General features: G+C 39.4%; 1 protein-coding gene and 1 long non-coding RNA gene across 2 annotated transcripts; one reads left to right on the forward strand and one right to left on the reverse strand.

Moving 5' to 3' along the window:
* Positions 1–2818: 2818 nt before the first annotated feature.
* On the forward strand, positions 2819–7781 carry LOC121695768. The gene is made up of 3 exons (XR_006026158.1): positions 2819–2857; positions 2897–3254; positions 7769–7781. It is a non-coding gene; the product is annotated as an uncharacterized LOC121695768 (long non-coding RNA).
* LOC121695431 (alpha-(1,3)-fucosyltransferase 7-like) lies at positions 6048–21378 on the reverse strand. The gene is made up of 2 exons (XM_042076273.1): positions 21265–21378; positions 6048–7210 (listed from the first exon to the last, which is right to left on the reverse strand). The coding sequence occupies exon 2, from the start codon at positions 7186–7188 to the stop codon at positions 6091–6093; it is 1098 nt and encodes a 365-aa protein (XP_041932207.1). The 5' UTR covers positions 7189–7210; positions 21265–21378; the 3' UTR covers positions 6048–6090.
* Positions 21379–22947: the final 1569 nt, after the last annotated feature.

Genomic DNA, 22947 nt, shown 5'->3' on the forward strand with positions numbered 1-22947 from the left:
TGACGCTTTTTAACCAAAGCGACTAACAACATGGTAAACAGTAAGTTTTAGAACAATTCTCACAATTTTAGGACAATTTTTTTTATTCTTACTGTACTCTAAAAAACATTAGAGTACAGTAAGAATAAGTGCGTCGGTGAGTGCTGTTTTTAACAGTTACTTGTCAGTTTAAAACGGCTGGTGAGTGCTAGGATCAGTAAGACTTGTTGTAAGTGTTGCTATGAGAGTAGATGTTCTCTAAAGAGCTGGGTCTTCAGGAGTTTTTTGAAAGTGGAAAAGGATGTCCCTGCCCTTATAGGAACTGGCAGTGTGTTCCACCAACGAGGAACAACAGATGAGAAAAGTTTGGATTGGCTTGAGCGTACCGGTGGTAGAGCTAGCGTCTTCATACATTGAATTACTGGCTACTTACCCACTGAGGCTAGTAAAGTGGACCTTTCATTGTGGTTAGGTAAAATCAATTGTCATTTCCAAGGAGATGAACTCCATAGCCTATGTGATTATTCTCATTTTATTTTGAATAAATTATTGTGCCCTTTTGAAATTAGTTTGGCACAGATCCTGTGTTTTTATATTACCGGTATGCACAAGAGGGTCTGATGTAGCTAAGCCTAGGCTACATAACATCAGTGAAACCTGTGGAAACATAAAAAGGCCCAAGTAGCCTAGGCTAAATAGTATGCTAGTATTTGAATGTTTTTAATTGGTTGGTATTGTTTTTACATTCTATTATTTCATATTTTTAGCTTGATAAATGTAGTTTCATCTGAGAACCCTGATACTATCTTAATGAAACTAGGATTTTATTTTATTCAAAGAGACACTATGAGGAGAAGGAAATGGCGCACAGACATTTTAATGCTAAAAGAGTAAGCATGAAATATTAACACTAAGATCTACAAACAATTACATTAAAAGTGTAGGTGCAGTTAGGTTTTATACACTGTTCATATGTGTTACGGAAAGGGGTGCTCAGCAGACAGGAGAGGCACAGGATGAATGCCGTGAGCAGGCTGCAGGGATACGACAGGATATATAAGAACGATGAGATATTCTGTAGCCTACTGATTATCAGTTTGTCGCATGTTTAGACCTTGTGTGTGTTGCACAACACATGTTGCACTTGGTGATCACGGTGGGGATTGATATGGTAGTGGACCATGATGGTCATAGAAGAAGTGAAGGAGCAGTACCCCCCAATTATAGTGGGGTAATTCACACTCTGTTTGTGAGCAACCTACACGTTACTCATCTTGAACTGGATCATCTTCCTGAATCTTAATATTCTAATCACAAAAACAAGTCTGGGCAAATGACTAAATCAGCACCAGTCTACATTCATTGTCATTTATTGATGTCATCACATCACCAAGTATGTGATTGCTTTTAAAATTTGGCAGTATTTTTAATTTAATTTAAATTTAATTATAAAAATACCTATTCTGATACAAAATACAAAGTCAGGTTCTTCAAAGTCAGTTTCTACTGCCCATCCCTGCACAAAGGTTGCCTCACACTCCCTCATGGGACTTATGAGCCTGACTGTAGCAGGTCAGACAGATGAACTGGCATTGTGTTAAACCATATAATTCTTCAACTATAATCAATTATTAACGGTTGATCATGTGACTTAATGATAGGTGACTTAGCTTTCTATTTGACATGATTGCCAAACTGTTCCGTTTCCTCGCAAAACCAGTTTCCACTGAGCATCATTTTCCTGCTTGATAAGATTTGTTCCTACCAAATGCTGATCAAAGGGGACAACATTACATAGGCTATAGTTGTTTGTGCACATGGCATGACTAAAGCTGTCAATGTTTTCATTGCAAAGTTTCACAAAAGGTTTTCAGCTAAACCATACACATCAAAGGACTTCTTTACAATGGTTTCATTGCATTACTCTCATTGACTCTATTTTTTATTTTACCTTTATTTAACTAAGCAGATCATTAAGAACAAGTTCTTATTTACAGTGATGGCCTGACAAGAAGCACAAGCTTCTTTGAAGATAAGGGGAAAGGGGCAGTGAGAAAGAATAGAGAAACAACAGTAGATTAAAACAGCACAGAATATAAAAAAATAACAATTATGAATACATAAAAATGTAAAAAATTATGTGATGGCCAATTTACCAGAGAGTAAAGACTGCAGTGGTGGGTGTTGAGGGGGGCATTTGTAGCAAAACGGACAGCAGAGTGATAGAGTGTGTCCAGTTTGGCGAGAGTACCCTTACTGTACATGCAGTTCTATAGATAGTATCACCGAAATCAAGTGTGGGGAGAATAGTCATTTTGATAAGTGTGAGTTTAGAGGAGGGAGTGAAGGCGTGGCGATGGCGATAAAGGAAACTGAGTTTGGCCCGCACCTTAGACTGTAACCGGGAGATGTGATGTGAAAACCATAGAGTAGTGTCTAACCAGATGCCCAAGGATTTGTAAATGGAGACTTGCTCCAGGATTGCCCCCTCACAAGTGGAGATGTTTAATGGAGACGGAGAGGGAACACCTTTCCGATGAAACCACATGGCTTTTGTCTTAGAAAGCAATTATATGGGTGTGGACTTCTCAGGGCAAAGTTTTCCTTGTGTAAGTATCATACACCAATAGGCAAATGGAGAAAATATTTAGATTCAGTTTTTATTTGAACATTTGAATGTCAGAAAACACATCACAGCTTTTGTATGGTAAATAACAGAGAAGATAGGCATAAATGAAGCTCATTTCAGTGACGGCACTCATTATCAGGTGCTTGTTGACCATGTCAATTAACAGGAAACTGGTTTGCCGACTTAATGCAGGCACACACACGCACACACACATAAACACACACATGCATACACACACACACACACACAGTAGACATGTAGGCGTACGTACGCACGCACATGCACAAGCACACACACACACACACACACAAACAAACACATTTATTATTATAATCCAAGAGTGAAAGATCAAGAATCACCGCACACTGATCACTATTAGCTTAATTTTTATTTTTTGAACGAACAACGAGTTTCGCCTAGCGCTTCATCAGGTTCGCTCTGTACCATCCTCCCTTCTTTTCCACAGGTGAATAAATCAGGTAATGTCACATGACCTTGTTGGGTGATATTTAAGCTACATATCAAATAGTTCATAGTTCATTAACAACATCAATATACTTCATAAACAACACAGAATTAATTCATACATTCACATACAACATCAGTAGTTCATAAAACAACACCTCTAAGAAATTGTTCATATGTTGTGTGTCACCCGTAATTCATCAATTCATAAACACCTAATCATTTAGTTCATTAACAGCGTCAGTCAAATAACATCAGTAATTCATCAATTCATAAAATCCACCTAATAATTTTGTTCATAAGTTCAGACAGTTCTCCTACTGTCTCTATTGTATAGTGGAGTTTGGTTATATGTTTATACTTAAACTTATATTTACCATTTCTGCTGTAAGTGCATGTTGTGTGTGTGGTGTCTGTATGCTACTGAGACCCCCTGAATTTCCCCTTGGGGATCAATAAAGTATCTATCTATCTATCTATCTAAAAACAACATCAAAAGTTCATCGGTTTATCAACACCTCTAATAGTTAATTAATTACCACAATATCAAGATGTGCATAAGACAATATATATGTTACCACTATTAGTTTGAATATACAAAATCATTTTTACAAGCCAGTTATTCTGTTCACAAAAAAACACTCAAGTCTTGTTTTTCATTAAGTCCATATGGTTTGACTGTATTCAATTTGTGAATCCAGTAAACCTCCCTTTTTTAGCAATTGTTTTATCAAATCACCACCTCTTACATTAGGTTCAACCCTCTCGATGCCAATGAATCTCAATGTAGTGGCTGAACCTTTCTGTCCTTGTAATGTCTAGCAATAGCGTAATCCATATTGTTATTTCTAATGGAAGCTTTGTGTTCAGCAATTCTTAACTTCAAATTTCTTTTTGTTTGGCCTATGTACATCAAGCCACAAGAACATTTTAACATGTATACACTACATGTGTAGAGAGACAATTGATAGGCCTACGTCTCCAAGACGCTTGGAAAAGATCTGAACAGCTTAATTACATTGCGTTCCATTCCTTTCCAGCATGTAGAACTCAAATAGAACGTTTGAGCGCTCATGCAATGTGTGCGTCCCTGTAGCAAGTGAAACTGGTGTGGGCTAAAAGCAACAATAGTTTAAACAACAACGTGGCTTCCTGTAACTATCAATGGAAAAAGCATAGAAACTGCTAATCATAATCTTTAAATTTACATTAATTAAGCTGGCTATATGCAACACAATTTATTTATATTCCCTTTGCATGTGTTTGGGTAGACTTCAAACGTTTTTGAATTTGAGCTTACAGTTCTGTCACTATTCTGTGTCCTTTATATTTATTTAATAGGTATTAGTGATACCTCGAAATTAGGCTGTCTGTTAGGCAATTTATTGTAGCCTGCTAACCCATATGCACAAAACATAATTTCTGAAATGATTTCTTGATTTATAACATGAGATATCCGATATGTCTCCATATAGTGAAGTGATAGCAGGTAGATCATGTAGGCCTACATGTCACATGAGCCACACATAGGGGCGCTGCTTCTTCTGTCCCTCCCAAACTGCATGAAAATGTGTGTTTAGCAATCAGAATTTCAAAACATTTTCGGGGAAACTCCCGGACACCAATATAGTCCGCACCCCTCTCAGAAAATACCTGTAGGGAGTTATTTATAATTTGGCCAGATTGTTTCATTTTCCTATCCCACAACCCCCACACTTTTAAAAAGCTTGATACGCCTCTGGCTGGTGGGGTGGCACTTGGGGTGGCCTACTGGATTCTGGGGGTGGCCTGTGGCCTGGAAATCTTTATTAAACAGGAAGAATGATAAGGCTATCTTTGAGCTCGTATTCTAGCTAAATACTATGCTTAATGCTGCACAGTGGATTATCCAGTCTCTATGCTGTTTTTTTACGGACAGTTTTAGGAATCCACTTTGTTGTATATCATTATGTCTTTGCCTACCACTGTCTGTGTAGCTTGAGCAGTTTCAGTTTCTCTCGCGCATACATGCACACCCATTGAATGAGTGCTTATACCACTACCATCTAATTTTATGCGTGTATGTTTGATAACACCAAATTAGCAAGTATGTCTAGTATTTCTTTCGGTCTGCAGTTCCATGATCAATTGTGTCACAAATTATCAGACATAATTTGACTTATGGAGAGGCCTAAAACTCCCCTTAGCTGTTGTAGAATCAGCGAAACCTACGGACTCGAGTGGCTTATTGCTTTTCTAAAACTGTTGCTATAAATAGCTGGCAAAGTTTCATAAAGTAAAGGCAAAGCACGAAATGTAACGATTTATTCATAGATAATCATTCTTCCGCCAAGAAATATATTTCCTCTAGCTGAATGGTTGCCAAGCAACGTCTAGACGCAGTTACTTTAACTTTTGTATCAAGTTATGGTAGTGCAGTACTATAGAACGGAATGCGGTCAAGGTGTATGTTTGTGCTGGATTTTACAACGGCATCGAACGTGATTCAGCCAATCACAATCAAGGACCGGAACTATCAGTTTTAGAAGACAGTGTAAGTAGTTATGTGTATGAAGGCTGTATCTGAACACATGGTACCCTCTAAGTTAATTCGATTTCTGAAATACATACAAATGCAACAGCATGATCTGAATATGTCACAGAAGGCCCAATCCATTCCAGCTGACCCTAGCCGTCCTGCCAGTTTAAGCTACGCCCCTCAGGCCGTAGGTACTCCATGCCCAGATGCAGGTCCAATAGACTCAGAAACTCTTTTATCCCGACTTCCATTTCCATTTTAAACAGTCTGCCAAAACTGTTTTAACTATATTTATTTTTATTATTGTGTTTTAGATGCTGTGGGTATTTTTATGTATTGTTGTGTGTCTTGTCCTTATGTCTGTCTGCTGGCTGTGCAAATAATTGCCCCTTGGAGACAATAAAGTCACCTTGACCTTGTATAGACTTTGTGTAAAGAGAAGAAAAAAGGTGCAGGTCACAGACAATGACTTTTTGTTGGTGTTTTGATTCCTCTGATTTTATTGCCATTCCCAATTATGGAAGTCCTCATAGACCTTATGCTTTTGTAAGCTACTGACTTTGGGGCAAATTTTACAAAATTCCTCCCTCCAATCGCCAAATCGCTTTACCGTATAGTTCAGTTTCCAGTTGAAGTATGAGGCATAGCGTTCCTTATCCTCCGCCAGACTCTTCAGGAACTTTCCAAGCTCCTCTAATGAAGGGAAGTCGTCCACATGGATGAAGGAGTCTTTTGGTGCCACCGCCTCATACTGTTCCCGTGGTGGACCTAAAACTACAGGCACTGCTCCACCCATGAAGCCATTGTACCACAACTTCTCTGTGATGTAGTCTTTGAAAATGGAGTTCTCAAAAGACAGGTAGAAGTAGCAGCGAGAGATTGTGGGTAACAGAACATTACCATCAAGGCGCTTATTCACTGCTCCACCATACACATTCACTGGTATAATTGTTTTCAGTCTGTTGTAAACAGCAGTTCTCTTATGGTGGGCTGCATAATTGCTCACAACCCAACAAGCCATAGATGACTTGTTCTTTGGTATGAAATCCTCAACTGTCAATCCAGTACCGAAGTCCTGGGGTACCATACTGCCATATGGTGTATAAACATCTGCATCAAGGCGGTAAGACATGGTGCAATTAAAGTGCCCATCAAAGGGCTTCACATTACCATTATGTGCTGGACTTTCCAGTGAGAACCATACCCACTTCTGCCTCTGTGGTCGGGTCTGGTCCACGGGCAGTCTTTGTTGACCTTGAATTAGCTCACGGTTGTGGAAAACCACAAAATCTGCTTGAGAGAACATGGACCGATCGTCCACCAACTTGCAGTTTGGTATGCCAAACCTCTCCCAACACACATTGTCATCCACACTAGATTTCTTTCCAAAAGGCCAGTACCACACTAAAACAGTTGTATTTTTGGCATTAATATTCATGTTAATGACTTCAGTTTCAATTCTTGAGGTCATTTTCATTTTACAGTGAAGGCCATTTAACAGTGAAGGCCACTGGATAAGCCAAAAACTGACAAAAAACGTGAGACAGACAAGGAAGGCTGCCAGCAGTGTACATCTGTGGCTACAGAAGTCCAGCATATTTGTTTTCTGATTGTTTTTGCTGTAAAACAAAACAACAAAGAAGCACAAATTAAAAAAAAATATCAAACAAGACTGGATGCTCAATCATATTACAATACCACTCAGCAGTTGGAAAAACTTTCTCTAATCTCCCTTCCTCCTCAGACCACTCTCACTCATTATATTGTTGCATCCATTTGAACAGTTGCAAAGTTATGAACATATAGGTCAAATGTTTTTGTTGGATTTAAGGAACTAAAGGTCTGATGAAGTCCTATGACTGACCAAAGGATGTACACTGCCTATTAAAAGTATTCAGCCCCTTGCTAAAGTTGACTAAAAAGAGGAATCATCTTTTGGAAATGGATCTTAATGCCTTAATTAAAGGGGCTCTAAGCGATGCTGGGTAACGTCACTTCTGTTGACTTTCAAACAAAACAGAGCTAGCTCGCTACTTCCTTCCCCTCCCTCCTGTGCTGCTCAAACTCAAGGTTGTTTTTGTTGCCGTTTTTGGAGCCTGTGCTGTCCACAGAAATCACATTTTTTACAGTATATTCAGGACACAGACAGCTAGCAGTTGGTTAGGTGATGTTTGCAGTAAGTGACATAAAATGTTTTAGCCTAAAAAACGTGTGGCATCGCTTAGAGCACCTTTTAAAAAATGAGAAAAATCCAACCTTTAAAGGCCGGATTAACCATTAGGGCAACTGGGTATTTGCCCAGGGGCACAGGACCAGTAAGGGGCACTGGACACATTAGAAATGCAGGCCTCACTTCCCTAATCATATGCAAATTTGTGCGACCCGCTCAATCACGTCAAAAACGGTACATGTCTGTAGCTGCCTGTACAAATGCCGCCTACCGTCAGCTCTACACTGACACGGTCAGTGAGTGAGGGCAAGCTATCACGTCGAAACATTTCGTAACCTCAAGACTAGGCTATTCGTCATGTCAGGATGTCATTTTAGCTGGTTAGCGGTTTCTCGAACGCAATTTAGGAGTTAGTCCACACTTCAACAACCCATAAACATGAAATCTGCTTATCTTTTTCTAACTTTTGAGAGGTAGAGACACTAAAATTAAGTTTTGAGTGTAGCGCAGTAATATAGACAGGTCATCTGCTGGAAACATTAGGCCTATTTTTTGGTCAAAGTTTTCTCCATGGATTCCTGGTCAGAACCCCTATTGGAACAGATTAAAACTTGGGGCATGTTGAATTTTGTTCAAAAATCCAATATGGCCGCCGTATTCCAAAATGGCACATTTTTACACACTTTTTGCTATGCTATGCGGACATTTCCGGTAAAAACAGTGTCATTTTAGCAAACAACTGTCATTTTCTATTAAATACATATTTACAGAGGTTAACTGATGACTAATTAACTGATTAAAAAAATATAATTTTGTCAGATATTTGTCAAATATCAGAAATCATCAAATTTCCTTCAAACATAAACCTCTTACAGGTTAAATACATGTCAAATAAATTGGGTACCTTAACTTAAACAGATTAAAACATATGGCATTTAGACATTTTCCCAAAAACTCAATATAAATTCAATAATATCCCCAAAATGGGGGATTTTGGGGCCTAAACTATTACAGGAAGGAGAGCACTGGGCTACTTATTTCACCCAGAGGAACCACTGAGAAAAAGAGTCTTGAATTTGATCTAGTGGTTATGGTTGGTCGACACAACAGATGCTCATCAGATGACCGCAGTGAGTGGTTGGGGACCAGGCGCGTAGCAAGCGTGGGGGATGTGGGTGTTATAACGTACACACTTTTGATGGAACACGATTCTATCCCCCACACTTTTTGTCAGATTCAAATGAAAGTAAAATATGATATATTATATATATCATATATAAAATATAATATATATAACGCACACACAGAGAGACACAAATAGGTCTGTTGATTTGATTGAACGGTCATCTAGCCAATCACATCAAGTTAGCCAGTGAAGAACCAGAGCCGCTCTTAGTACAGTGCGCTGTGTTTGGAAAATAGGCTCCCGCTGGATTTTCATGTAAAAATGGATTCTTTGCATATTTTGCTAATATAGAGTCTAAGGAACAAGATTTTTTGTCTTCAAATTTTCACGATCCATCTTCAGTGTTTTTATCTGTATGTTTTAAAATAAGCGATTATATCTAGTCCGAAAAGTGATTTTCACATTTTCTTCAAATTTTTGGACAATTAATTCCACTTTTTGCACACAAAACCCCCAGATAATGTAGATTGTTGGTTGTTGGTTCTAAAACAATATCCATAGTTTTCAAACTTTGAGTGTCTGAAAAGTGTAAAAATACCTCCACCCTTGTTGCCTATGAAAAAAACAATTTCTTAATCTTTGCTTTTCTTGATGCTTTCCTTTTTCTGCCATGTCATTCTATTGTCTACCTTAAGATAAATTTGTCTTGGAAATAATCTATAATAGTACAGGCAACACAGTACACCACTAGTTGTCATAGGCATGGGTAGTTGAGGAACAGTAGGCAAAATTAACAAACAAAAGAATATAAGGTACAGTGGGCAGTGCTTCGACTTGGCCAGCTTCACTTGTGATCCGTGCGTGGGATCACGCGGTATCACGCGACTTTAATTTGTATTTTCCCAGTGAGACGCTGCAACAACCCAAACAACCGGTAGATGGCTCAAGTGAGCAGGGTGTCTCGTAAAAAGAAATGGAGCCTGGAAAACCCTACATAGACTTCACTACAGACTTTAGCAGACTGGTTTAGAAATAATTTAATAGCCAGAAATATGCCTGCCCTGCCCTAATAAAGAAACATTTGGTTAACTGCGAGTGAATCCCGTAGAAGAAACGCAGGACAAATTAAACATTCTGGTTTTCTCCGAGTGCAACGATGATAGACAGACATCATTTGGACAAAATATAGAGCATATTAACCTCCGTTGCTCAGCCAAATGCCTTCCTGTTAAGTTCTGTTATCACACGAGGCTGAAGTTAGCACCACTTTCAGATCGCGGGGGAGTTAATTTTCCATTCCACCTTAAATATTGCAATTTTCTACCACAAGGGGCCAGTGTTGACCGCAAATCCGCGATAACACAGGCATGTGCCTGTTGCAGATGAACAGGCATTGTTCACAGACGTTCAAACGCCTGTATATCTTTTTTCTGTTGACTCCATTGCTGAATGTTTTGATAAATGTTGCCTTTTGTGTTCTATTAAATAATTTGGTAATTTAGAAGGGGGGGGGGGGTATGTAGAGGGTGGCAGATTATGTATTTTTTTCTTTACTTTCTGTGCTGGATCTATTGATACATGTTGTGTTATGTTTTCTATTAAATAATTTTGTACATATTGCAGTGTGTGTGTGTGTGTGTGGGGGGGGGGGGGGGGGGGGGGGGGTTACCCTACGGCCTACCCTACGGCCTACCCTACGGCCTACATGTCATTTTGCATCGGATTTTTCAACACATTCTATAACTACACTCTCTCCTCTTTCCAATGACACCCCACTTGTGAAATTCTATGGTGGAAAATGGCATATTTTGCCCTTTGAATATATAGTATGTATTTGTGAAATTGCAAAATTTCAGCACTTGAACAGCGACAGACATCCCACAATGACACCTCACTTGTGAAATTCTTTCGTGGAAATGTGACCTTTCCACCTCTTAGAACATATAATATGTATTTGTGAAATTGCAGAATTTCAGCACTTGAACAGCTACACACATTCCAATGACAACCCCCATGTGAAACCCCCATCGCATAAAATGGCTTTTTTTTCCGATTAGAACTCCCATGGCCTATTTCTCTCATTGCAGTTTTTATACACTAAAATTGGTCCCTATTGGTCAAGACTGATTTGTTGCAAACAATTCCACCCTATATGAATAGTTGAGTGTGTCCTCTTCCAATGACATCCCCCATGAGCAATTCCTTCCAATAATTTCAAAATCCACAAGCTATTATTCTGATGGGGGGGCAAGCAGTGAAGCTGTGAAGCATCATTACTGTTTCTACCTTTTCTTATTTGGGCCAGTAGCAAAGCCCAATTGTATATTTACGCTTTCTTATTATTCGGGACCAAGCAGTGTAGGTACCTATTGTGTTTGTACATTTTCCTATTATTGGGGGCCAAGCATCGAAGCTGCAAGGCACCCACTGTGTTTATATGTTTTCCCATATTTAGTCATTCAAATATCATTTTTGTCAGTCAAGTTTTAGTCGACTAAAAGTCTCGTCATTTTAGTCTAGTTTTAGTCAAAAGGAAACTAAAGGTATCTTAGTCTTAGTCAGTTTTAGTCAACACATTTTAGTCTTTATTTTTATAACAAATTATTTCTAATGATACCATTTGAGTCAAATAGTGTTTCACACATCTAAATTTTCCAACAATATTGTGTGTCCACAGGGCTACTCGTCTGTTATAATTACTCATTCTGATTTTTTGTCAGTCAGTATGTTTACATGCACAGGTAAGTCGAGCTACAGTTATAGCTCGGCTGGGATTTGACCATAGACAGTAAAAGATTTGACTGGACCACTGTCATATTCGTAGACCATATCCTATCCTCATCACAGGCTACATATAGTGATCTTCCACTGACCTCATCCACAAGTGCTAAAAATCTAGCAGTTATAATTGACCAGGACCTATCAATAAATAATCACCAAAACGTCATTTTACCACTTAAGGAACATTTCAAAGATAAGGAAGTCCTTATCCTTACCAGACACTGAAAAATGAATCCACAGTTTTGTCACTTCAAGGATAGACTATTGCAATGCTCTATACACTGGCTGCAATAATACCGGTCTAAGGAACTTACAGCTTAAACAAAATGCAGCTGCTCGCACACTCACTAGGACCAAAAAATATGAACACATTTCCCCCATCCTAGCATCTTTACACTGGCTACCTGTTAAAAGTCTCATTGACTTAAAAATATTACTTGTAACATACAAAGCCATAAATGGCTGGGCACCTATATTAAAGATCTTTTAGTACCATATTACCCACCTAGACTGCTACGATCACAGAATACTGGACTTCTTGTAATCCCAACAGTAGAGGCAGAGCTTTCTGCTACAGCGCACCCCTCCTCTGTAATTAACTCTCTCCATCAATTTGATTAGCAGACACCCTCCCTATTTTCAAGTCTAGACTTAACACATACATCTTTAGTGCCTCCCATAGTTAGGTATGGTGTAGTGTGGAACTTCACCCACCTCAGGGTTTTTATTGGAATGGACCACCTCTGCTGTGTCCTCATGTGACTGGCACCCTAGTCATGTGTGTCATGGTGGCAAATGACCATACCTGCGCTGGTGCTGACTACCCTTCACCATGCCTTAGGTATGCTGCCATAGCATAGCGCTGTCATGGACTTTTCATGTGTCACGCCGTACAACTCTGCTTCTTTCTATCTCTCAACTCCCCCTCTTACCTCTTGTCTTTGTCTTGCCATTCAACTCCCTCTTCTCTCCTTCTCCCTCTCTTGCCTTTTGTCTCTATAGTATAACACTATATAATACCATTGATATACTTATTATACTAACGATCATGACTTATAGTAATACCTACTATACCTCACCTCACCAGTCATTAGCCATCCTTGTGTTTGGCCCTCATCGCACCTGAAGTCCCATCCCTATGACTGCCCTATATGATGACCCTGTGCCCCTTCAGGCCTTCTCCTGTCAGTGCATGGGATGTGCTGGGCCTGGTTGGGCTAATACCCTCATTGATTACACTTATGGTTAGGGTGGGGCTATAAGGGGTTCCCTATCTTTCTGATTAGGCATTTTTCTTACTTCTTGCAGGCACTCACTTTGATTCTCTCACACTTGCACTTTGCTCTCTCCCCTCATTTCTAACTCTACCTCTCTTTCTCTTTCTTTGTCTTTAGGCCCACTTCACTAGCTTCTTTGCATCCATACATCCATACACTCATACACGCACGCCACCACTCTCATTCATTTCCCCCTAGACATTTTGCTATTGGTAACCTTGTGCTTTACTTTAATAAATTAATATATTTGGTTTGAACCTTGTTGTCCGTGTCCCTCTTTATGTTTCGGTCTGGGAACGAGCTGGTCGTAACACCTACCTGTTGCAGTCCCCTTGTCTGGATTCCTGGCCCGTGCAGCCTAGCTACCCAGTACTTGACATATGACAATTCCTAATCCCTATGGACAATACATGCCCTACATTGGACTATTTAAATTTTCTGACACTGAATAGGATTCATGCATACATCATACTGGTTATGTAACCATCTTACCTTTTTGTAACATATCTCAGGTTGTTGTGTTCTATTCTGTACACCTAACTAACCTATTCATTTATTATGTATACAGTACAGACCTTACTGCCTTGTAACTGACCCTAGGCAGATGGGTCAGGCCCTTGAGACTTGTATCCACTCGAGGTTTCTTCCTATATGTATCTCCAATTCTAGGGAGTTTTTCCTCTTCCCTGTTACTCATGGGCACTCTCTGAATGTTTAACACTCTGTTAAGTGCCATGAGACATGAGTAATGTTTTGGCGCTCTATAAGTGACATTAAATATAAGTTGAAATTAAAATTGAAATTATTCACTGCACCACATTATACTGATTGCTTACACTTTTATTTTCCAAATCCAACTCCACTCCATTTTGTGAAGTTCTATTCATTTATTAAAAATGTAATATATGTATTGCTACTGTTTGTTCTTTCCGTACTCTGTTACTTTGCTGAAAAAAAACCCCAGCTATAAACCAGCTTATGCTGGAAGCTGATTTTAGCTGGTCTTTGCTGGCTTAGTTGGTTGGTTGTCACCGGGATGCTGTTGGTAAAATATTACATACCAAAGTGAAACATGAAATCCATGAGAATCATACAGGGTTTAAGTACAGCAAAGCATAGATATTCATACAGTAACAGAGGCAAAGTCAGGAATCATCCAGGCTACCTTAATCAATGACACAAATGGCTGCAAAACAGACAACAACAAGTGATATCAACACTGGCGCCTTACATTATCCATGTTCAGAAGAACAGCACAGATGTTATACAGGGTCGTGACGCAGACGTAGAATCATACTCGAAGCTGGTGTCACACTCCACCTCAGTCCCATTGATGAGAATGGGGCTGTGTATGCTAATGAATACTTGGTGTGAGAGCTAGGGACCAAATCCTGAGGATGTACATACAATATTATGTTGACTTGTTACCACTATGGGGATGCTAGAGTTATGGAAATGAGCTCATATCTCAGAAAATCTTAAACGTATCAAAACTAAACTAGGTATGAGAGGTTATGTGGTGTATGGGGGAGGGGGTTTATCAGTGTGAGTGTGTGTGTGTGTGTGGGGGGGGGGGGGGTTGGGGTTGGGGTAAGTGTGATGAGAGGGGTAGCAGGTAATAGGGTGTGTGCAAGTGCAAATGCCAAAAGGAAGGAAGAGTAAAGAGTATGACAGTTCACTGTCCTGATGGTGGAAAGATGTGTATGCATCTAATGTAACAACACTGAGTTGCCATGACAGCTCCTGCTCAACTGCTTGGCCCCCAAATATAGCTGCAGAGCTGCAAATTTAGAGAGAAACGGACAAAATTCAAGAGCTGTGAAGCTTTCGGAAAGTTTTCACCTTGGTCTGTTGGTGGCGCTACAGTGCACATGATAAAGTTTTGTAAATTGATGGGTGGGGCCTTACCTTTTGCCTTAATCCACTGATCAAGTTTGAGCTTGATAGATCAAAGCATTGCAGAGCTATTTGCATTAATGCTGTTAAAAGATTGATGGATTTTGACCAGTTGGTGGTCCTAGATATTTGAGGTTTTGGGGGCAGTAACTTGGTGAAATTGGTCAGTGGCCTGAGTAGAATGTCCCATTACTTTAGGGAGCAAGGGGAAGTGCTATTTTCCCCTTAAAATCAACCCTCAAAATATAGCCAGGACCGATGCAGGCTTAAAACGAAGTGGGAGATGAAATTACCCAGGATACCGTGCAAGCTCACCGAGTCAGCCACATTTTTCATATATTTTCGCAAATAAGCATATTAAAATTTCGAACTTTGTTGAAATGTTAGTTTGATGCACACCTGATGGACTGTTGAACACTAATGTTAGAAAATATCTCACGAAGCTATCTGTCGATGTTCATGATATCTGCTGAGTGCTTTGAGAGAGTCTGCCCATCAAATAAAATTATATATCTGATCTGGGTAGTTTCGTCAATATTTAAGGTGTGTGTTCTGGCATTCACATGAACACGTATATCTTTGTTGATTAACCAGACGTAGATAAACCAGCACAGCCCACACAACAATGACCGCTGGAACGGGCATGTTCCTGAATGAAAATAGTAGCAGGGTACTACCGGTAGACACGTCGGCGCTGCGCGTGACGTAGGTGAGCACGTTTGCTACGCTAATTTGCATATAGTGGTGTCCCAATTCATAGGGAAAGATCTTCACCTCCACTTCCCTTGTCGAGGGGGCTTTAATGTTGAGGGCAATCAAAACCAAGTGGAAGTTTTAAGGGGGGAGAAATGGGACGGACCCTAAGAGTAGCCTAGGTCTGAAAAGCTTTGTGAATAACTTAATAAGAGAAACTCCTATAGCTAAAATCTTTTATTGCTATTTAGGAGTAGCCTACTCCTAGTGGTAAGATAAAAGGCTTTGTGAATATGGCCCCTGGTGTCTAACCCAATGCATAGCCCATTTACACAAAATAATGGTCGAATATTAGGCTACTGATGATCATTGTTATTTAAGAACATGCAGAGCACCAAAAACATCTTGCTCGTAAAAAAGCAAGTCATGAAGTGTCCTGTTGAAACGTTCACATTGACTGTTACCCTCTGGATGATAAATGGTGGTTCTAGTCTTCGTTATGCTGTAGATGTCACACAGGTGCTTCAACAGCCCTCCCTCAAAGCTGCACCCCTGATCAGAGTGGATTCTCCTTGGCACGCCATACACATAGAAACATCTCTCAGTTAGAATCTTAGCTAAGACTTTGATACAAGACACACTGAAAGTGTAGGAAGGAGAATGTCATAGTATACAGTATCAAAGGCTGCAGGTAAGTCTAGTAGAATTAATACTGATGACTGAGCAGACTCCTGATTTGAGGTGCTGCTGTTTACGGGTTTGAGTCCGGGTGTGTGCAGGGCTGAACCACGCAGGTTAAACAGTAAATGTAAATAGGTTAAATAGGTTACATTAGCTACTCTCAATGCTTCAGTCACAGACAGAGCAATTTCAGTAGAATGATCACTCTTGAAACCAGACTGCATACGGTCTAGCAGTTTGTTCTGATACAGGAAGTCATAGACTTGCTTGAAGAACACTTCCTCCAAAGTCAACAAGAAAGGAAGATGCGAGACAGGTCTGTAGTTCTTCATCAACTGTATGAAGTGTACTTTTTTTTTAGCAAAGACATAACCCTTGCCTGTTTAAAAGAAGGAACTATTCCAGAACTGAGTGAAGTATTAAACACATGCATGACTGCTGGCAGAACATCAGGTGTGATAGATGGCAGAAGAATAGATGGGACAGGATCCAAAGGGCATGTTGTTGGATTACTTTGCTGAAGCAGTAGAGAATCCTCTTCAAAAGGAGAGAAAGAGTCCAACAATTCACAGGCAAAGCTCTCTTTATGGGCTCATCAAACTGAGCACTTATCCTGTTGTGTTTGCGGTCAAATGTGACCGATTGACAATTCTTTTCTCTAAAAAATATTGTTAACTTATTCTCACCATGAGGTTTCTTGACTTTGTTAACGCAGGGCATCTGAACACACAAAACAATTTTTTATGTTTTTATAACAATTTGAGTTATAACCCGCGATTAGAAATGAATGGGTGAAAAAATGGTCAGGTGTATAAAATTGAGTCCAGGCACATACTTATTGATCAGATGGACTATATGTGCTTCTGTACATTAAAATACACACACAAACACACCCCCCCCCTCTTTGCTTCTATGCCAGCCCCCATTGGAACCTTTCCCCAATAGAATCTTTCCGTTTTAGGTCAGTGAGGCCATAAATAGCAAATGGATCACAACATTAGATGATGTGTGTTACTGTGGATTTATAACAATTTATAATGCAGCGGTCACCTTCAGTGAAAATGATGCAAAGTCATCTGCTGACAGTGAAGTAGCTGATGGCAGTGGTGGAGGATTGAGAAGAGATTTGAAAGTTGAAAAAAAGTTTTCTATTCTCAATCTTGCTCTGAATGTCTTTTTTGCTAGTGTAACAGTGAATGAAAAGATGATAGCAAAGACTGGTAGTTACTAAGATCATTTCCATCTCTGGATTTACGTCATTTGGTAACACTTTATTTTAATGTGTCGCTGTTACAGTGTACTTACCTAATTAGGTACAGTGGTACAACCTGTGTAACAACATGTACTATCATTGTACTTGCATAATGTATTTGTGGGTACCTACATATAGTTGTTACATTGTAATACTGAGTGCTTTTACAAAACTTTGCCAATTTGCCTAAATTTTCATCAGAGGCAAAGAGCTGACCTGAGACCTGCTGGATGGGGTAAATCGGGTCATGATCGATTTGATATACAAAGCATGCTTAGCTCCAGTCAAGGCCTCATTGTCTTCAGTGTACATGTAACAGCTGTGCTGCTACAACCTTGTTACTCTTTGATACAGTGGAATAAACTGGAACAGGTCTTGTCTTGGAACAGGTCTACTAATTCACATGTACTGTGTGGTGTAACAGCAGACACGTTTCAACACATCAATGACAGGATGCATAACATCATTGACAGGATGTATATATGTAGATGTAAGTACTTAACTGGTACACTTTATTTTAATGGGTTTATTCCACTGTACCAAAAGAGTAATACATGTGTACCAACACAGTTGATACATGTACTACAGTATGTAGGGTAATGGCAGACATGTTCCAAGACACCAATGACACAACATACATGTAATACTGTATGTAATTGTAAGTACTTAACTGGTACACTTCATTTTAATGGGTTTATGCCACTGTATCAAAGAGCAATACGTGTGTACCAACACAGTTGATATATGTACTATACATATATCAACTGTAGTGAATTAGTAGACCTGTTCCAAGACATCGAAGACATAACATACATGTCATATGCACATGTAAGTAATTAACTGGTACACTTAATAGGTTTATTCCATTGTATCAAAGAGTAACAAGGTTGTAGCAGCACAGCTGTTACATGTACACTGAAGACAATGAGGCCTTGACTGGAGCTAAGAATGCTTTGTATATCAAATCTATCATAACCAGATTTACCCCATCCAGCAGGTCTCAGGTCAGCTCTTTGCCTCTGATGAAAATTTAGGCAAATTGGCAAAGTTTTGTAAAAGCACTCAGTATTACAATGTAACAACTATATGTACAGGTAGGTACCCACAAATACATAATGCAAGTACAATGATAGTACCTGATAGTACATGTTGTTACACAGGTTGTACCACTGTACCTAATTAGGTAGGTACACTGTAACAGCGACACATTAAAATAAAGTGTTACCTAATCGGTTTAAGTTAAGGTACCCAATTTATTTGAACTGTATTTAACCTGTAAGAGGTTTTTGTTTGAAGGAAATTTGATGATTTCTGATATTTGACAAATATCTGACAAAATTAGAATTTTTTTAATGATTTAAACTTAGGGTTTTAAAATCATCAGTTAACCTCTGTAAATATGTATTTGATAGAAAAGGACAGTTTTTTGCTATAATGACACTGTTTTTACTGGAAATGTCCCCATAGCATAGCAAAAAGTGTGTAAAAATGTGCCATTTTGGAATATGGCAGCCATATTGGATTTTTGGACAAAATTCAACATGCCCCAAGTTTTAATCTGTTCCAATGGGGTTCTGACCAGGAATCCATGGAGAAAACTTTGACCAAAAAATAGGCCTAATGTTTCCAGCAGATGACCTGTCTATAAGCACACCCATAATTTAGTGGCTTTTTATGCATAGAGCGAGCGCATTCGTGCCTGGTATAGATTACAATTTAATGCAGACAAGGCTTACATGCTATGAAAATGACACGTTTTGGCGAGACGAAGCTAAAGGTGAAGATATCTATTAGGCCTACTGGATCAGCAAGGTAAGACGAGAGTGCCACTCGAACCCTAAAGCACAACCAGTAGGCTGTTACAGCAGCTTTGAGAAACACCGATGGGCTGCTTAGAATACTTTGTTGTAGTAGATGATAGCCTACACAAACAACATTGATTTTTGTAAATTAAACCGCTTATCAGTGCAGATTTATTTATAGGTATCCTCGTTTATTGCGATGTCCAAGTTCCATGTTAGTGTTTGTTTCACGTAGGCCTACGCATGCACTGTGTGGTTTGGATGAGCCAGACGCGGGCAGCTTGACTGTTTTGAGCTTAAACTTTCTGTCTAAAATTGCGTGAAAAACGTCCAATTAGCTGCCAGAATTCTAAAAATTTGCTTGGGGGAGAAACGCCCGAATTTGTGCAATTCCATCCATTAAAGGAGAATTCAGGTGTGATATTGACCTAAAGTGTGTTGAAACATGATACCGAGTGTGAACGTATGTCTCATTGCCCATCTCGGCTTGTCCCCTGCACTCCAAAATCTGGCGCTAGTTAGCCGATGCTACCAACAGCTTTTTCAATGGTGCTTCGGCATCGGGCTAGCCATGCAAATAAATCACTGTTTTACACCATTTACGAGGCTCAATGTATCTCCACACTTCATTGGTAGACTTCCGAGGGCCCTGACATTTAAAACGAGACATTGAGAACTTTGAAAAAGCACTGGTAGTTTACTTACAAGACGATCTATCTTCATGAAGTTTAGCGTTTGCAGCCATCTTGAATTTAGTCACGATAAGTCGAGCGACGAGTAAGAATGAACAGGTATGATAAGGGATCAGATTCCAAAAATAATTCCGTGGAAATGCATGGATTCCAGTTGCTGCTACTGGAAGAAACTGGAATCCATGCATTTCCACTGAATTATTTTTGGAAATTTTTTTTAAAAGCAAATAGCAAATACGTACTTCAACTTAAGTTAAAATCTGATTTAGCAACTTGACAAGGTGTATCTTTAAGTAAAGGAATTGTGTACTTTGTCTCAGTTTAATTCTTTGGTAACACTTTGCTTGACAGTATCGACATAAGAGTGACATGACACTGTCATTCTGTCACTGTCAGTTTAATTTGCAATATGCAAACCATGCAAATGCTTCCTTCTACCATCTCCCTTAAGCTTCCTTAAATTCATATGTACTTCCTCTTCTTTCAAACCTGTATGCTGTTTGGAAGTACATTATCTACTTGATTACATTGTATACCTATGTGTTTTTATTCTTGTTACTGAGGCGAAACAATGATTTTGATTGATTTGATATATTTATCTGTGGTACAACATTGCCACTTTGTACACTAAATGCCCATATACTGAGCTACTTTCACATAGATTTTCAAGTGCCTACTAGTTTCCCCACATACCATTTTAATCCTATGAAAATGACCGAAAAACACCACCTCTTGTTTAATCCTTAAAATCTTTAATAGCATTAATAAAATAGTTTGTAAAGAAATAATGGTTGATACCAAGTGATTTCAAGGGCCAAAAATAATATGAAGACATAGGATTTTAATCGAAATATTTTACAGGCCTTTGAACAAAATCTGAGACGGTGCCACAACAACCTTTTCTGATTCGACACGGAATTACCCTCTTATGACTTTTATGGACATACTATGGACTTTTAATGCGTTCATGCCGGTCGACTTTAAAAATTCCAACCTCCCAAAAAAGTGTGTTCATGAGATCAGCTCGGAAAACAAATACAGGAAACGCATAAATAAGTTATTAGAACTGCTTACTATGGTTGAGCAAGAAGGAAAATGTCACAGGCTGGTGTTTCTATAGCATTAATTTAGTTTTAAATGAACTTGCCTATTTGTAATAAGAGTGAAATTTGTCTCTTTTGCTGTTGCAAGGGAGGTTGAAGAATATGATAGTGAGGTCAAGTTACGAGCAAAAAATCCAACCCAAATGCATTCAAGTCATTTTTCCACCTCATTTCATATAAGATGATATAAGCTTCCTTACCATTTGATGGAAGTGTAGAACAACTGCAAACTGTGCCCTTATGAGGTACTTGCTCTGGCTGTTACTCCTGAATGACATTCAGGGTTGTATTGTTCTGAGGTTGGATGCCAACAACCAACCAACCGCCCCGCCCCGTCTATCTATCCCTATCTCAGGTGACTGTAATGATCACTGAGCAGGATGGGCAGGATCTGTCATGAGAATTGGGTCATTGTAGTGGCTGACTAGTCCATGACGGAAATTTTAATCTCCTGGCTAGGGAGCTCAGTAAAATGTAAATGGGAACAAATGTTAGTCATTAACCTATTAAAATGTCTTTATTTGTGCTTAAAATGGTCTGATGTAAGCATCATTAATAATGGATTTGGTCTGTATGTATTCTTGTTTATTCTTCCTTAATAGCAAACTTAATAGCAAACTCAGTGTAAATCTAAGGTTAGTGATATACAGTATTTTAAGGATCCAAAAAGAGAAACTGGCAAAATAGTTGTACAAATAGATACTCCTAGATGCACCTTCCTTCTCCTACTTAAGTTAACACACCGGTAGCCAGCACCTCATCTTGGTGTGCGTTACATCTATCCTCCACAATAGATACTCCTACCTGCATACTTTTCAAACCTGTTTGCCAGGTTCATGGCTGGACCTGTCGCTAAGCCCCGCCCCCCATTGTTACCGTGTGAAAACTCGGACAAACAAACCAGACTTGAATAGAAATACATTGTGGACAATGGCAGCTGACAGTATATGAAAGCAGGCTTTGAGGACGTTTTGGTCGAAAAAGGATTTACTTTCCTCCAGAAGCTATCAAAAGTGACTTAATTATGCTATGGAGGGGTGTTTTCAAAACTTTAGAATACATACAAGGTGACAAGCAGTTGTGGCGAGTAGCCGTGCAAATCACCTGCAAAAAACACTGACGTTAATGCTAGCTAGCTAGCTAGTGGAAGATTGATACTAAGATATGTTAGGTTACGTTAATATTTGATGTTGTAAGAATATAGTTGGTTAATGAGCATTTTTATCATGGGATTTAACAGGGAACCTGTGCCCACGTTGTTGGCTTAGTAGCCTACATTATGTCGAGCTGTTGCAAACGCGAGAGATAGGCTACTGTTGATGAAAATATAGGCCTACCCCGTTTTCTAGCATCTCGGGGTACCGGCTATCAGTATTACACGTCCCCCATGCAAAACGTTTGACCATGGTTATCCGTCGGTTTTTTTTTAGTTAATAAACTCCATAAATAACCATTAATTTGTCATTTTATGCCTGCTCCCTGTTGTTTCCTATTGAGTTGTCCGAGCTGATGTCCGAGTCCCGTTGAGGCTGGACTGTCATTGGCTCATCAGCGTTCTAAGGGTGGCGTTTAGCGACAGGTCAATAGGCAAATCATTGACAATAAGTTCTCTATACAATAGCTACAAAAGTGCAAGAAGAGGAATGAGAATGCGGGGAGGAAGGGTATAAAACAGGGGTCTCAAACACCCGGCCCGCGTCCTGCCCAATTCCGGCCCGCGACGTATGACAAAATAATAATGTAATCCGGCCCTTGAGGCTATTAATTGCGACAAACAACGATACTGATTAAAATAGACGATAGATCCAGGTACGGTGACAAATCTCATGTGTAGGCCTACTCTGCTCCACTATGTGCAAGACATCCATAGCTTGATTCAAACC

This window comes from Alosa sapidissima, chromosome 2, assembly GCF_018492685.1.
Source record: "Alosa sapidissima isolate fAloSap1 chromosome 2, fAloSap1.pri, whole genome shotgun sequence".
NCBI lineage: Eukaryota > Metazoa > Chordata > Actinopteri > Clupeiformes > Clupeidae > Alosa > Alosa sapidissima.

Bases quoted from the DNA above. Each gene is read 5' to 3' on its own strand.
- LOC121695431 (XM_042076273.1), bottom strand. From the start codon at position 7,188: ATGCTGGACTTCTGTAGCCACAGATGTACACTGCTGGCAGCCTTCCTT.